The following is a 16410-nucleotide window of genomic DNA, read 5'->3' on the forward strand; positions in this document are numbered from 1 at the left end:
CGTTTGAATAAATGCAATTCGAAAGCGAATCGGTAGCAGCGCATCACACCCAAGTCTAATCCCACCGAAGTGAAGTCTTCTTTCGCTCTCACTTGAAATAAATTAAATCTTTTCAGTTTTCAACAATACAGCTTAGAAGAAGGAGGTGGGACCATATAAACAGAATGAGATACTCCACCAGAACACGTTACCCCAATTATACAGCGCGTCTCAGTGAAACATCCGTAGTAAAAACCATCAAGACAGCCAATCTACTACGGTATTCTGAATAATAATTATTTAATATTAAGAACTTACTCTAAACATTACAAAATAAAGTTTAGTGCATATGATTGCTTTAAGAGGGGTTAGCTTTCTATACTTAGCTAGTTTTGACTGTACGCACGAGTCTAGCCGATTAGATCCTATATCCAGCTATGTGCGTTACCCTACAAAACTATGCCATGGAAATGCAAACAGAGCGCTTACAAGTGATGTAGAAATCGGGCGGGGATTGGGGTTGGTGAATTCCGCCACAACTGGCCAAAAGAGATTTTTGGGCCAAATTGAAAGACAAAAGCCCTGAAATGTTGCTTCCATCGCGGACAGCGAATCGCAGTGCTAAAAGCGAACCAAGCGGGTCAAAAGCAAACGAACGAATTTTCCATTTTTGCCATTTATCACGCATGGAAATTGAAGGCGTGGGTGGAAAAAAGTGGACGGATGTGAGGCGGAACGGACAAGTACAACCTGGAACTTGAAATACAATTAAAGCTCTGGGACCCACTGGCCAGCCAGCCGCACCAAACTTTTCATGTCTCAAGTCCCGGATCCCGGGTGAAGAGCCATGCAGGGTATAACAAGATTTCCGGTGGAAGAGCCACCACCCAACATATCCCCCAAACACATTCACCCAACGGCGGCAGACCAAAGTTATTATATGCACACATACCCCCAAAAAGTTTACCTGGACTCTCAGGATCGCAGCGGGTATGGGTGTGGATGTGGGAGTGAGTGTGGTATGTGGGCAGCGGAAACTTCGTGGAAAAGTTTTATGAGCAGCAAACTAATTTCGTTTGACTCTACTTCGGAAATACTGCACCTTGGGTGGGCCAAGGGGAATTGATTTCGGTCCTGTTTACGCTGCTGTTGTTCCTCCCAAGTAGACAAATTTGCATATGGTAGCATATGGAATCCTCGCTGACATTGCCCTGATTATATATTAAATATTTTAATTTTTGTACGCTCCAAATGGCCCAAGTTGCCGGAAAATCATGGGTTTTGGGCATAGAAACATACAAATTGGTCAAAATATGAAATGTAATACTTCTTTGAGCTCGTAATCGAATTCCTAAAAAAATTGCATTCAAATTTAAAAATTTTAATTTTTTGGTAATTTTTTGCACATTTTGAAAAAAAAATTAATTTTCAAAAATTCCCCAATTAGTGATAGGGATCGTTAGCATTGGTAATAAGCTCTACAAAAAAGTTATTCTTTTTGCTAAATGATCATTTTTACGCGAGTTATGATGAAAACCAAATTTTTTGGTCTAATTTTAGCCAATGTAGTTTTCTGACTTTTCGGCCAAAATTAATTCATTTTGGGTTACAACAGATAGTTTAAACAATTCCAATTCTTCGAAACTGTCATGTTTAATAATATTGATATCCAACTCTATGTAATTTTAGCGCACTTCTTCTTAGAGGGAGTATTTAATTTAATAGAATATCCAGTTAATAGTAAGTGGCGAACATAATCCATTGTTAATTTTACATTTGCCTACAACATCCGGCCGACAAGAATCTGGTTGGAATTGCGGCAATTGTCTCTCGGTTTTCCATGGCTGTGCGACATTTGACACATTCACTCATCGGCGAACATGTGTGACTTTAGACCAAGAAAACAAAAGAGCTCATGGGTTGGGATTGGGTTTTTTTTGTTGGGTGGAATGGAAAATGTCTGTTTTGGCACTCTGTTCGTTAGCAGAAGCCACAACATTTATATTTTGAAGTGAAGTCAGTGCGGTCTTGGCCACACTTTTTGGTCTGCACAAGTGGTAAATGGGAAATCGAGATGGTCACCATCATCGTTCGGCCTGACTTCTTGGTCAGAAGGTCCGGCCACGTATATTGACGATTCAGGGACATTGTTTTGACCGAGACTAACACCAATACCATGTTCCGGTTAACCACATTGTGATCGACGACGGGGGGTAAATAAGAAATAAGCGAATGAAAGCAATTAATAAAATAACAAGTTTGTGCAAAATTAATTGTGTATTATGCAAAAGGCTTGCTAATGGCAGGATATGCATCAATGTACGCTGCTGGTCCCCATGAAATATTACAGTGACGACAATGTCTACTTCGGCCGTAGATCCTGTCCCCCTGATCCTACCGTTTTCGTAATGGCCGTGCGCACCAATGAGCAAATGAACAATTTATTACCGCTTAATTGAACACATTTGGACGCAACCGCACACACGTAGAGGGCCTAAACAAATGGCCACATGCAGGCGGCTGGACCTGGACAGGACCTCCACATTAAGAAGCGCCGGGGGGTTTTTGGGTTCTCGGCTTGGTTTGCCGACCAGGATAAATGAGCCCAAGACAAGTCTATAAATGCCGGAGAGACGGCGAGTTTGGTGAACCAGTGAGGGAGTAGGTGGAGTCGTGGGACGGTGTGGTCAAGCAACTCAATGGGCACCCCAACCCAAATATAATCCCAAGTTGGCTGTAGATTCGGAAAATCCGTTCCTTGTAACTCGCTGCATATTAAACGCACGGATCGCTGGACAAATTGATTTCTAAGTGGCTGCCGGATTGACAGCTCACAAGGTCCTTGTGTGTGTGTGTGCGGCTGCCGGCTATTTTCACAATTATCCTGCACTCGACCTGCAACGTGCAACCTGGTCTGTCCTGCAACCTGGTCTGTCCTGCGACCGGGCTAATTGCCAATTGAACCCCAAAGAAAGCGGGACAACCTTAGATTAGCAGCAACAATAGGGTCCTTGCCTTTTAAGTGCTTACTTAGCGGCACGTCAGAAACAAGAACTTATCCCGGGATATCAGGGACGGAGAAGCAACCCCAAAACACCTCGAGTAAATTAAGTGAGTGCCAGGTCCTGACAGAGTCAAGTATATTTGATATACATGGCACTCTACACCCCCAAAAAACAACACCATTCTTAAGCCGCAGCAAAAACAGGCGAATCACACAAAGCGGCCGCAATTTCGCTAAGCATTTGAGCGGGAAACGGCAAAAGTGGAGCTACGCAGCGACCGCAAAGGTGGAAAGGATATGAACCAGGACTCACCCCAGCTGCCATCTCAGTTTAGGCCTGGAACCGAATGAACTACTTAAGCGCTTTTGGCTTTTCAAAATAAGCCGTGCCACAGGTAAATGGCAAAAGCAACAGCCAAAGCAAAAGCAACGGCATGGGAGCAGCCACAAACAATAACGAAATATTTTGTATATCCGCTGAGCCTTGTCAACCGCACCGAAAGAGCTTCTTAACACTGAAAAAACAATCTGTCAAATGAGGAGTAAAAATGGAATAAACTTACAATAAACATTTGTTGGTGTGCAAACAAAAAATTGAGGAGAATTTCGTTTTATGTCTAACAGTATGTCTCTTTAATTAAATATTTATTGATATTATCAATTTTTATTAAGATATTCTTTCAGTGCATGCGTAAATGAATATAGGCAGGAGCTGGAGCAAAAGGACGCTGGAATTGAAAGTGGAACAAGTGCTCAGCCAGAGACATGCACAGATACACTTTATGAACTACAACCGAAATCCAATTGATTGTGCAGGCAAAGAGTCTCTGCCTGAGTCTACCATTTTGGCAGGCCAAGTGCTTTGGTAGTCGGGATGGAGTCTGAGTTGATTGTGGCACGAATTGTGGCCTCAGAGGCCACAGGATTCACAAATGAAAATTCGAGCAACGCGTGGGCGGCAGGCCGCAAAGGAAAATGGAAAACAGGATGAGCAAGAGCGGAATCTACAGCTTAGCACGATAATTTTCAGCCAATTTAATTCCACTCGAGGTGAAATATATTGTTTAATTAGGAACGAAGAATACTGTTCCTATTCGACTCAATAAACAAACGAAATTGAAATGTGCAACAAATAAGTTAAGCTTCAATCCCATTAATCTTTTTCCCATATATATATATACAGCTTTATTACGAAATGATGGGTTTTAATACACATATTTAAAAATGAGATAACAATTTTAAGTTTTACAAGCCATTTTGCCATTTTCAGATATATACCAAAAAAAAAAAAAAAATTTCCAAAATGTGTATAGAGAAATATATTTCTTATGAAACAGAACTAATTTTTTATTCATACCTAACATATTGTAAACACTGACCAATGATTTATCCAACAAGTTGCTCACAAATTTAGCATTCAAAACTCGCGCGCAAAAGCAACAATTAAAAGCTGAATGCTACATCACTGGAACCATGGGTCTCCGCCTGTCTATCGATAACGCGATAGGCAGAGGCGCAGTCGATAGCCATCAGTTCGCCTTATTATTGTTTACAAAGCGCAATTCCCGTCAAAATAAAGCTGATAAATTAGTGATTAAAGTCGCGCGTATACTAAAAAAAATGCAGTTTGTGGCCTGCTAAAGGGCGCAGCATTTGCTGCTCGACGGCAGCGGACTCAGAAAGCATTTATCACTCCGCCCAACCACTTGTTGTTGTTGGACTCTGCCCGCCCCATACAACGCCATCCATTATCCATTAAAATACCCCCGCCCGATTTCGCGTCCGTCGGTGAGGGGGACGAGGTCCAGAATCGGGGTAATCAGTGCGTTACACTCACATCTCAATCCGGTACTCCAGTCGGCGTCACTTTGTTGTCACATATTGTCAAATTCTCAACTCGAAGAGCTAGAAAAGTTGCAACTCTATAAATCTCAGACTGAACAAACATCAAACAGCGTATTAAGTAACCAATATTGGAAATCAAGGTGCGATTAGAGAGTGATTGCCGCCGTCAAGTGTCCAGTAGTTTCAGCGTAAGTGCCCCTCTTCACTTCCACAATGCAGATTAGCTGTCTTTTTGTTGTTTTTTTTTTTCAGTACTGTATTTAACTCGTGTCTCTCTGTTAGATTGCGCAAAGATCTCGAAGTTGACCCCGCGTTTAGTGCCTTGGCTTCATCCATATAGTTTCTCATGCAAATCGCGGGCAAGAAAAGTCGGTTGCTAAGTTCGAGAGATAGCATCTCGTGGCAGGTGGTTCGATTTGAAGGGCCTTTTAAAACATAGCTTTCTTTATGGCTGTAATCTTAAGTGCTTTAAGTTGACGATAATCTTAACAATAAATACAACTACAAAAAAAAAGTACCTCGTGAGTTAAAAATTCAGCTAATCTTATCGCAGCATAATAACATTAATGATTCCTTGATTCGTTTTACTCGTGCAAATATATCTCAAAATAAACTTCCATATTTTTCACTCATTTACTTCTCGACAAATATTAACAAACCTACGTATTTCGTGAAACCTTTGTTCCTGCCTTTGGCGAATCCCCCGCAACGGCTAATCTGTCGCATATCTTATCGATTGACAGCAGTAAATTGCCACAGATACCCGACGAACAGCTCTAATCCTCCAATACAACCCATCGTTCCTGGGTTTGCCTCTAGGAATAAGTCAGTTCTGGCCTGGCCAGCAGTTGTCGCAGTTCTCCCCCGGGAATACAAAATAAATTGACCAAACCGAATCAAAATTCGGATCTATTTTCAAGTTCAGTGGAACAACCGATAGCGTCGAGAGAAGAACAATAACAGCTTGTACGTTCGTAGCTCAAAGATAAGATTAAAGGTTAAAAAACGGACTTGGACCCGGCCACCTCATTTGCGGTGACTAACCATTACATATACATATTCTAACCAAAGTTGTCAAAGTTAATTTAAGTTTTTATTAAATTTTGGTAAATGGGTAACAACTATAGTTTCGTTACTACAATCTTACTAAGGTATGGTAGCTTCTTATCATTCACAGTGCGTGCTTATCAAAATCGAATGACAATGGTATCATATCTACTATAATTAACGTATTAAAGTGGCAAAGTTTTAATTTATAAATGTTTACCGAGTTTGAGAGAGATAATCGAGCCTGGCAGGTTCTTTTATAACTCACTAATCCTTTCGTATAGCAGTCCATAGGTGGACTTTTGCATCTAATGATATTATCTTTATATAAATTGAAAGCACAATTTGTTTGCAGATCTACATTCCAAAATGGCGGGACAAAGCAAGCTGATCGATCCACTGTGCATCACTTGCAAGGAGTTCCAGCACCCATGGACGGACCACTGCGTGAGCGCCACCGCCGGTATACTACTCTCGGCCACGCCCTACTGCCTGCGGGTCTACACAATAGTGTACGCCCTGTCCTTGCTGATGCGCCACCGCATTCCAAGTCGCGACGATCTGCGCAAGACGCTGCTAGGGATCATCCAATCGACGGCTTTTCTAGTTACTAATGCCTACACCTTTATCCTGTACAACTGTGCGCTGCGGCACATGCTCGGGAGGTACAACTTCTACACAGTGGCCTTTGTGCCCTGCTTTTTGGCCTCGTTTTCGGCCATTTTGGTTGAGAGACCAGCCCGCCGACCACTACTCACTCTCTACGTGGCCAATGTGGCCACTGAAGCGCTGTGGAAAATGGCAGAATCGAGGGGATGGGTGCGCTCCGTTCCTAATGGACAGACACTCATCTTTGGCGTGAGCATGGCGGCGCTGCTCTACATCTATCGTACTGGCACCACCAAGGATTCCATCTTCAACATCCTTCGCATTTTCGTGGGCAAGGAGGAGGCGGGGCCGATTGTCAAGTCCGGGCCCGCAGTGCCCGGTGAGCAGCCTGCGCCAGACCGCCGACGTCCCACCGTCAGTTTTTCGACTGTATCCGACTGGGTGCGCGTGTACAGCAATCTCATTCGCGCAAAACACGAAAGCTGTCGGCATCAACAGAGCTGCATTGGATACTCCCTGATGGGTGGAATTAAACCCTTTGTGGGTGGAGTGGGTCTTCAGGTTGCCCTTAAGCTGGTCATGAACGTCAAACGAATTACGGCTGGAAAAATGCCGTGGAAGAAGATGATCTTCAACCGTGGTACTCTACAACTGGGCATCTTCATGGGCAGCTTTTCATTTCTCTATAAGGTAAGCGTTTTGACATTGGCTACCAGCAGTTAGTCATTTCTTCGTCCTTGACAGTCGGTGTCCTGCCTGCTGCGGCACAGTTTTAACCGGGACGATGCCAGATTTGCAATTCCAGCGTCGTTAATTGCCTCTATATCCTTCACCCAGTATCCGGATAACACGGTAGCCCTGTATGTTATGTGGAAGGCGCTACAGGTAAGCTTGTTAATATATCTGCATTATTTACCTTAATAAATAACTCCTTATCTTTAGATTCTTTGCACAAAGGGCCAAGAACATGGTATTGTGCCACACATCCCCAACTTTATGCTTTTCTTGTACTCCTTTTTCACGGCTGTGCTTTTCCATGCGGGAATATTGGAACCCAAGAGCCTGCGCCCCAGCTACTACAAGTTTCTGCAGGCCATTTCGGGCGATCGGTGAGCAAAGTTCACACGTGCTGCGTAAGCAGTAGATTAAGAATTCCTTATCATTCGCAGACTGAGCAAGTTTAATCTGAGCGCCTTTGATGTATTCGGGCTGAGCAGTCAACAACAGGCGCTGGACACCATCAAGGCACTGAACATAGTAGAAAAGTCATCGTTGCCGGCCTACTCCTTTGCCTCCTGAGCCAGCAGTAGTCAATTTTGATTTAGTCAGTCGCCTCCACCAGAGGACCCTATATATCTCCTAGTATCCGCGTTCAGCTGCAAACTGTATATACATACGTCAAGAGTCTCCCGCGCTCAAAGAGCGCACAACGATTATTAAAATAAGCTAGTATGGGTGAAGTGTAAAATTTGTTGACCTTTTTTTATTTCGCGGCATTAATAAATCGTATAAAAAATATATATTTATATTTTCTTCTTTTTAAATCCGAACCACCTTTTTGATTAGAAAGCTCTAATTATTCGGAGTAAACTCTACAACAAATTATTCAATAAAGCTCTCTAAAATGGCAAACTTTTTATGAGAGCCTTAAGTAAGAGAAACCTCGGCGTGTTTTGATGAATCAGCGTAAACAAAACAGAGGGAGACGATCTACCACAAATTCTGTCTGGCACGGCATGGGTGCGATAAGCATAAGTTTAACTAACACCCTAAGATAAAGTAGTTCCCGCATATCGACGAACTTGGCGCCCACCTGTTGATTAGCAAGCACTTGAGATGGAGGTGCGTAAGCCACTAAATCGCCCAGAATATCAGTCAGTTGTACCTAATACTTGATCCGGTCCAAACGTGCGGCGAAAATTGAAGTTATTGGATTACCAGTAGCAGTCGATTCTAGGAAGGTTACGCCGAAAATGAACAGAACGCGGTTCAACTGATAGTGGATTACCTTTAGATTAATAGTTGGCATATTTCAAATAATACTAGTGCATATGCATGCAAATTATCTGAGCCAATTCAAGGGTTGTGATTAACCTTATCAGTCGTCTGCATTCGATAAGCGAAGCCAGAAGTTCCCCAGTCATTTCCGTGTGTTCAAATTGGATAATGGCGGCACAGAGTAAACTAGCCGAGGCCGCATACAAATGCAGCTGCCAGGAGTTCGTGCATCCTTGGACCTCCAGCTGCGCCTGTGCGACGGCTGGGATGCTATTATCCCTAATCCCTGGCACATTTAAGACCTATAGTATGGTCTACATGGTGAGTTAATCAAAGGTTTCAGTTAATCTATAAGTCCTATGAGTGTATATAACTGATATTGAATAACTTTCAGTTGGCACTTTTAATGCGCAGGCGCATTCCATCGCTCAAGGACCTTGGCAGGACTTTAGCCAGTACATTGCAGTCGACGGCTTTCCTTTCGCTAAATGGAAGCCTCTTTGTCCTCGCCATTTGCCTGGTGCGCCAGTTTCTCGGTGGTTTCTACTTCGCTACCGCCGCATGGTTGCCAGCACTTTTGGTGAGCTCCATATCGCTAGCAGTCGAGCGTCCGCAGCGCCGTGCTCCACTGGCATTGTATGTGGCCAATGTGGGCATCGAAACGCTATGGAAAATGTTAGAGGCCCGAGGACTGGTGCGATCCATTGCCAAAGGACAGGTGCTCATCATGGGTGCCAGTATCACCGCTTTGATGTATCTATATCGTGCCGGATTGCATAGGACTGTTGCCAAAGATGCGACTTTTAAGGGATTGGGTCTGATCATAGGCAGGGAGGAGGAGGGTCCCCTAAAGCCCTCTACGGTGATCATCCCCCAGAGATCTAACCTAGGAAGCCTAAATTTTCGATGTATCACGTCGTACCTTAAGGTCTATAATCACCTGACTACCCTCAGACACCCTTGCTGTCCTCACCAGTTTGGCTGTGCGGTATACGCCCTCCTTGGTGGAGTTAAACCATTTCTGGGCGGTGTGGGTGTTCAAGTGGGTTTCAAGCTCCTGCTCAACATTACGAGGATACTCCAGCAAAAGATGGAGTGGCGCAAGCAGATCTTCAACAAGGGCTCCCTGCAGTTGGGCCTAGCGCTCGGCATATTTTCACTGCTTTTTAAGGTGAGTCAAAATTATTCAAAATTAATTCAAACTAATTGAAAAACTATCTTTTAGATGTCTTCATGTGGCTTGCGTCACTCTTTTGGATATGATAACGCTCTCTTTGCCATTCAATCTGGATTAATAGGATCATTTGGCCTTCTACACTTTCCCAATACCACGGTGTCTCTGTATCTGATGTTGAAGTCCTTGCAACTCTTGTACAACTGGGGTGTCGCCGAGGAAAAGGTACCCGAGGTGCCACATTTCTCCATGATTATGTATGGATTTTTCACCGCCGTACTCTGTCACTCAACGGTTCTGGAGGCAAAATCCATGCGGCCCAGTTACTTTAAGTTTATCGAAAACATTTCTGGAGGTCGTCTAAGCCGGTTCAATATGAAATCCTTCGAGGCTTTTGGAGTTAAAAGTCAGGATCAAGCTAATTATATTATCAAAAAACTTGGCATTGTCAAGTCCTCATCGAACCCTCTATTTCCACTGATTGTTTAGAAGGTCAATATATATTATATAAAGATTTAATAATTTGTATTATAATTTTCAAGTTTTCTAATGCTATGTAAATATATGAACTTTCCTATCCATGTAATTAAATTCGTATACGTAATTTATTATAGACCTTTAAATACCTTTTTTGGGGTTTGCTGCAACTGGGAATGACCCCTCAAGAGAAATATCTAAGAGAATTCGTAGAGCATGCCGGGTGCTTTTGGAAATTGATAAGGAATACCCAGCTGGAGGTGACGCAGCGACAACAAACCGATCGCCATTGAGCAAGTAAGCCAACTTTCGGCTCGCGTGTACGCGATAAGTAGGTGCCCTCTGCATCCGACGCACTTCAGCCGAACCACTTGCGGGAATTTGGGGGAGTGCTGATACGACGGCATAGGAATGGAGCTCTTTAAGTGCGTCTACACACGGACCGTACTTGGCCAAATCGGCAGTCAGTTGTATTTGATGGCCGACCAGGCCATAACGTGGTTTCCTAGTAGGAGAAAATATTATTAAATAACCAACGTGCCATAACAACTAAATAAACAACCAATGCTAGTTCCTTGCTGAAGCTTGTCGTATTTTTTAGTTGACATATATGCAGCTGAGACCAAGTGGATAACAAGCTGCAGCTGATTCGAGGAATGCCCAGCGTCATTTACTGCGAATCGAGCAATTTGGATCATCGAATTTTTAACTGCATTCATTAGATTTTCAAGCTGAAATTACACTGGATTAATCGTAAGTCCGGGAAATCGAGTTGAACTAGGCCATTGTGGACATTGCGTGCCACGTTCGAACTTTTGGCGATAAGCCCCTTCTCGATAAGCTTTATCATCCCCACGAAGCCAATTCGTTAATCGTCGACGGCGGAGCATAAGTCAATATTCAAAGTGGATCATGGGCGCCCAAAGTAAACTGGCCGAGATAGCCTTGAACTGCACCTGCTATGAGTATCACCATCCGTGGACAAAGAGCTGTGCCTGCGCTGCGGCAGGAATGATGATCTCTGAGATCCCTCCCAGTCTGCGCACCTACGCCACTGTATACGTGGTGAGTTGAATGGGGGAACATGGGCTACAAATTTAGACCTTATTTAAGTGCGTTATATATGGCAGTTCAACTGATACGAACCTAGAAGTGCAAAGGTTATATTATATATAATCCATTCAAGATTTAGTCAAATTATACTTAACTTTAGTAAATCTTATTGTAATTATCTATTCCCTGTACGCCACAGTTTGCTCTAATCATGCGAGGACGCATTCCATCGCTGAAGGATCTGAGACGCACTGCATCTGGAATCCTACAGTCGACAGCGTTTCTTTCGATGAATGGAGGCCTCTTTGTCTTTGCCGTGTGCTACTTGCGACAGATCTTGGGAGGATTCTACTTCGGCACAGTTGCTTGGCTGCCCTCGTTTTTGGCCAGCTTTGCATGTCTTGCCTTCGAGCGTCCGGAACGCCGTGCTCCTCTCGCATTGTATGTGGCCAATGTGGGTATCGAAACGCTGTGGAAGATGATGGAGGCACGAGGCTGGGTTCGATCCATTCCTAATGGACAGGTGTTCATCATGGGTGCAAGTGTGACCGCCTTGATGTATTTATATCGCGCCGGATTGCACAAGACAGTGGCCAAGGATCCGACGTTCAAGGCTATTGCCCTGATCGTGGGCAAAGAGGACGAGGGTCCACTGAAGACACCGGTGGTCACCACCACGCAAAGCTCTCGCCAGGCTCCCCTCAACTTCCAAAGCATTTCAGCCTACGTACAGCTCTATGACCGCATGCTGAAGGCCAAACATCCAAGTTGTCCCCACAAGAGGGGCTGTGTTCCCTACGCCCTTATTGGAGGACTAAAGCCATTCCTGGGCGGTGTTGGCCTATCGGTGGGTCTAAAGCTGCTGCTCAACATTCCCAAGATCTTTAAGTCTAAGATGCAGTGGCGCAAGCACATCTTCAACGGGGGATCCTTGCAGTTGGGATTGGCGCTGGGCATCTTCTCATTTCTTTTCAAGGTGAGCAATACCAGCCCTTAATTAGATACTGAGTTAAACCAATATATCTTATCACTTCCTTTTCAACTTTCAGTCGACTACCTGCGGACTGCGTCACACGTTTGGTTTCGACAATGCTCTCTTCGCCATTCCGGCTGGCCTCATCGGATCGATTGGCTTCTTCCGTTTCCCGAACACCACGGTGGCCTGTTATCTAATGTGGAAGTCCATGCATCTGCTCTACAACTGGGGCATCGCGGAGGGCAAGTTGCCCGAGGTGCCGCACTTTGCGATGCTCATGTACGGATTCTTCACGGCCGTGCTCTTCCACTCGGCAATCCTGGAGGCTCGTTCCCTGCGGCCCAGCTACTACAAGTTCCTCATGGGCATCTCCGGAAATCGCATCAGTCGCTTTAATGTGAAGCCCTTCGAGGCTTACGGACTGAAGAGCCAGGACCAGATCAACTATGTGATCAAGAAACTGGGCATCGACATGACCTCACCCTTCCCCCTTTACGCCCTGACTGTCTAGATGGGTTTCCCCCATAACTTCGCATACCTACTGTACAGTAAAAAAAAAAAACAGAAACAATAAATGTGTAACACAACGATGCAGCAAAACTTTAAATTAAATGCGCGACGCAGAATGGCCATTAAGGACTTTTAAGTGAGGAGCCGCAGAGTGGGCCAACATCAATCACGGAGACAACAAGCCGCTGGCACCCTTAAAGCCCCCCTTAAAGCCCCCTCGAAAAAAACCCGTCTCCGTCCCCGAGCCACTGCCTCACCGCTGTGACAACTCTAGACGGCGGCTCCGCGCCGCTCAATTATTTACATTTATATGTCATATAAATTTATTGCCCACCATAACTCAGCCGGCCCAAAAGCGAACTGGGATGAGCGGAGAGTTGAGCTGAGACAGACCAACTCGAGATACCCGAAATGCAGCTACAAAATCACTAAAAATAAAAATAATAATAAAGCACGGAGCCAAATGAGTAAAAGTGCACAACTTGTTTCAAGAACTACGAAACTGGGGATACCCTGAAGTCGTTGCAACTCAATGGGGAAAAGTTTTATTTCGGTTGATGTCTGTGGGATTGGTAACTGGCTTTATACAGAAATCGGAATTTATACAAATATAACACATTAAATTGTTTGTTATGGAATGAAAATTCTAAAAAAGATGTGTTTTCATATAAGTCCAATACTCCCATCTGAAGGGTACAGTCTTAACCACGCCCTCCGTGCGCAGTATCCTTTTCGGGATAATACCAGAGTACCCCAAAAACCGGGCTATAATAAGCTCTACTCGTCCTTGGCCCCGCCTCTAATGATCATCTTGGCCAGCAATGGAAGCGGAACCCGAACTGGCGGAACAGTGGAAGCGAGGCCGACTTAACAAATGAATTATAGGCTCGGGTAAATTTAATGTGCCACTTAGTTATCGGTGCGGTATGGGGCGCATGAGGGGAGGTCCCTGGCCTTTATTGTTATGCGAATCATAATAAGGCACGCCAGCTAAGCGACTTCCTTCCGCTTCGCAGCTCCATGACCCGTGGCTGTTTGTCTTTGGTGATTTTCATTTTTAAATTGAGTTGAAAATAATGAAAATGCAAATTCGACCGCCAGCTGCTGCTGCTCTTGGACTGTTGGACACGCTTCTTGGCCGGCCCGCAGTCCTGCCTCCTGCAATTGCAGGCTCCTTGGCATTTATGAAATTTATATGCATGTCAGTGGGCTCCCAAGGATGGCGAGGGGGGTGGCTGCTCTAGCCCAGTCAACAGCATGGAAAATACAAATGAAGCCAGTGACAAATCTCATTAATCACAGCGCCAGAAAAGGGGCGCTCGCGAAGGGGGCGTGGCGCTGCCTGAGTGGGTGCAGCTGTTGGCGCCTTCAAATCTGGGATTATCAGCTTAGCAGTTGCAGTTGTTTCTGTTGTTTCTGTCGTTTCCGCAGCTCCTACTACTTGTTGGTGTAACTCGAAGGAGCCTCGAGGAGATTGGAGATGCAAAAAGTGCATATAAATTGAATATTATAAATTTTCTTATTTTGCAACTGCTGCTTTCACTTAGCTGCTGCTGTTACTGCTGATGCTGCCAAGTTGTAACTTCATTTAAGTCAATCGCTCTTTTCTGTGGCACACAAATTGTAAACAAGGGAATTATGCAAATGAATAAACTCCCGTCCCATGGCAGCGTAATGAAATATTATTGAGGACTGTAGCCCCAAGCACTGCGAGTGCGCAAATCGAACGGAAAATGAACTTTCAACTGTCAAAATAGGTGAAATGGAGAAGAAGCCAGGATAGCAGTGCCCCACCGAAGTGAAAGAGCAACTTTTTACTACTCGGCCAAGACTTTCGACTTGCCATAAATTTCGTTTTATATATTTCTATGAACTGACAAGGTATGTCATCGCAAGATAAGCAACCCCAAGCTGTCCGAATTCTGCCCCAAATAAATGACACTTTTTTGTGCGTCCGGAGAAGAAATGAATTTTTAATTAAAATTTGCAGTTGTGCTGTGCGAAGATTGAATGGGAAATTCTATAGTGCCAGATAACCTAGAGATGCATAATAAATAAATGATAATGATAAATAAATAAATTTAGCTTGGAATGCATTAACTTATCCGTGCTTCCAACAGAAATTTGTAAGAACTCGAATTCAAGAATGATTTGGCTTTAAGAAAATGCACCAACATTTCTCACAATGAGGCAATCTACTGCTGATTGCATATATTATCTTTACTATTTACCTTTTATCTAAAGTCATCAACCTTTGAGGTTTTAATATATACAAAGAATCTTGATTGCATTGTGCACATAGCATATAAAAATATAGTATTGTTTAAGTGTCAGTTTAACTGCCCTAAAACGGGCCGGAAAAAAAAAACTAGTTTCATTCCATGATACTTTGTATTTGCTATATTTACAATCGAATCGAATATTTTAAGTTAAAAGATAAGATTATATGGAAACGTGCTAGTACTAGCAATACTATTCTTAAAGGTATACAATTAATCAATGTTTTCATTTCTTTGTTAACATAACTAGAAATGTAAGGTAACAGTAACAGTCAGAGTAGGTAATTATAATGAGTTTGAATAATAATTAAAGATGAATCCCTATAGCAGTCATTAAAAGGCGAACATACGAATGCTGATGGCTCCCAGGGTGCACTCGCCCTCGATTTCCCGCTCTTCGTCCTCGATCTCTCTCAGCCGCACCAGCTGAAGGGGTACGAAATCCTTGAGGAACTCCAGGCCGGCATTGATGATACCCAGTTGAATCCAGACTAGTGACAGCCAGAAGCAGGCAATGCCGTCGAAGGGAGACGTCATTCCGCCGACGAGCTTGGGAACCCACTGAGGTGTATACAATCGTTGTGGAATCGGTGGGATCAGGTAGGTGCTGAGCTCCCCACGACCCCGTTGAAAACGTGCCGCCTCTAAAGTGATAAGGGGCCGAAACAAAATTGCCGCCCAGCTATAGCAAGGCCATTATCTTTTGAGTCCCAACATTCGGCTAGCAACATGACCATTACGATTTGAGTCGCAACATTGTGTTGCTGGGAAATCCGCTCAAACTGCTCAAAACTGCTCCATCGAACCTCTGCGACAGCGTTCCAGAGTTCGTTCGTTTCGACATTGAATCCTTCGGCTCTTGCATTCGTGTGCTTTCGCAACAGGATGCGCATTGTGCCGGGACACATGTGGCCCAGCTCCACACGTCGCACTCTCTGGGGAGATTTCAGTGCCACACGGTCCGCGACTAACTGGGTTAGTGGTACAAGTTCAGTTTGACGCATTCGCCTTATCGATGGTTTCTCTTCCGCACGTTCCGCTCGTTGGGCTCATTCGGTCAGGATGCGTGCATCCCAATGGTGGTGCGCATTATCCTTTTGCCAGGCTAGCTCTGGACTAAGTGAATAACCGGCGTGCTCTCATGCACCCGCTTTTTCGTTCTCAAAGGAAACCGACTTCATCAGCAAAGCGACTCCTTATCCCGCTTTCTTGCGCTTCATTGCATCGTGCAGCCGCCATTTTCCCGGCACATCCTTAATTGAAAGTACATCGTTTACCTACTTGTAAGCCATCCTATCTGCAGTTTCTGTGGCGCTGTCTTTGTCCATATCTCTTTGCCTTTCGGAGCCTTTGTTTGTTTTCCCCCGACATATAGCCACCTTTATCTTTGGCGGAGGAGCGGCAAGCAGCTGCGAATGCATCATTGGGCGTTGACAGGGGCCACTCCCATCGCTTATTG

At 44.3% G+C, this 16410-nt stretch overlaps 4 protein-coding genes and 1 long non-coding RNA gene across 9 annotated transcripts; 4 read left to right on the plus strand and 1 right to left on the minus strand.

Moving 5' to 3' along the window:
• Positions 1-3667: 3667 nt before the first annotated feature.
• lncRNA:CR46228 (long non-coding RNA:CR46228) lies at positions 3668-4009 on the plus strand. The gene has a single exon (NR_133366.1). It is a non-coding gene; the product is annotated as a long non-coding RNA:CR46228 (long non-coding RNA).
• A 483-nt stretch (positions 4010-4492) lies between these two features.
• Positions 4493-8003, plus strand: CG11737 (uncharacterized protein). 3 transcript variants are annotated; one of them, NM_141546.4, is made up of 5 exons: positions 4493-5016; positions 6231-7174; positions 7229-7369; positions 7427-7593; positions 7654-8003. In NM_141546.4, the coding sequence occupies exons 2-5, from the start codon at positions 6245-6247 to the stop codon at positions 7781-7783; spliced, it is 1368 nt and encodes a 455-aa protein (NP_649803.1). In that variant the 5' UTR covers positions 4493-5016; positions 6231-6244; the 3' UTR covers positions 7784-8003. The 3 variants fall into 3 exon arrangements, with proteins under 3 accessions (NP_649803.1, NP_001262370.1, NP_001262371.1); NM_001275441.1 differs by lacking the exon at positions 4493-5016 and adding an exon at positions 5666-5863; NM_001275442.1 differs by lacking the exon at positions 4493-5016 and adding an exon at positions 5666-5794.
• Positions 8004-8282: 279 nt separating this feature from the next.
• CG31454 (uncharacterized protein) lies at positions 8283-10145 on the plus strand (the record flags this gene model as incomplete). The annotated part of the gene is made up of 3 exons (NM_169224.2): positions 8283-8803; positions 8877-9653; positions 9708-10145. Exons 1-3 carry the CDS (start codon positions 8651-8653, stop codon positions 10143-10145), a joined length of 1368 nt encoding a protein of 455 aa, NP_731250.1. The 5' UTR covers positions 8283-8650.
• Positions 10146-10568: 423 nt separating this feature from the next.
• On the plus strand, positions 10569-13292 carry CG31259 (uncharacterized protein). Of its 2 annotated transcripts, none has more exons than NM_001300304.1 (3): positions 10569-11198; positions 11386-12162; positions 12236-13292. In NM_001300304.1, exons 1-3 carry the CDS (start codon positions 11046-11048, stop codon positions 12671-12673), a joined length of 1368 nt encoding a protein of 455 aa, NP_001287233.1. In that variant the 5' UTR covers positions 10569-11045; the 3' UTR covers positions 12674-13292. The 2 variants fall into 2 exon arrangements, with proteins under 2 accessions (NP_001287233.1, NP_731251.1); NM_169225.3 differs by having other exon boundaries at positions 12236-12747.
• Positions 13293-15047: 1755 nt separating this feature from the next.
• On the minus strand, positions 15048-15502 carry CG11741 (uncharacterized protein). Of its 2 annotated transcripts, none has more exons than NM_001104239.2 (1): positions 15048-15502. In NM_001104239.2, the coding sequence occupies exon 1, from the start codon at positions 15486-15488 to the stop codon at positions 15285-15287; it is 204 nt and encodes a 67-aa protein (NP_001097709.1). In that variant the 5' UTR covers positions 15489-15502; the 3' UTR covers positions 15048-15284. The 2 variants fall into 2 exon arrangements, with proteins under 2 accessions (NP_001097709.1, NP_001287234.1); NM_001300305.1 differs by having other exon boundaries at positions 15147-15502.
• Between the last annotated feature and the right edge of the window lie 908 nt (positions 15503-16410).

The sequence above is a fragment of the Drosophila melanogaster genome, chromosome 3R (assembly GCF_000001215.4).
Source record: "Drosophila melanogaster chromosome 3R".
Lineage (NCBI taxonomy): Eukaryota > Metazoa > Arthropoda > Insecta > Diptera > Drosophilidae > Drosophila > Drosophila melanogaster.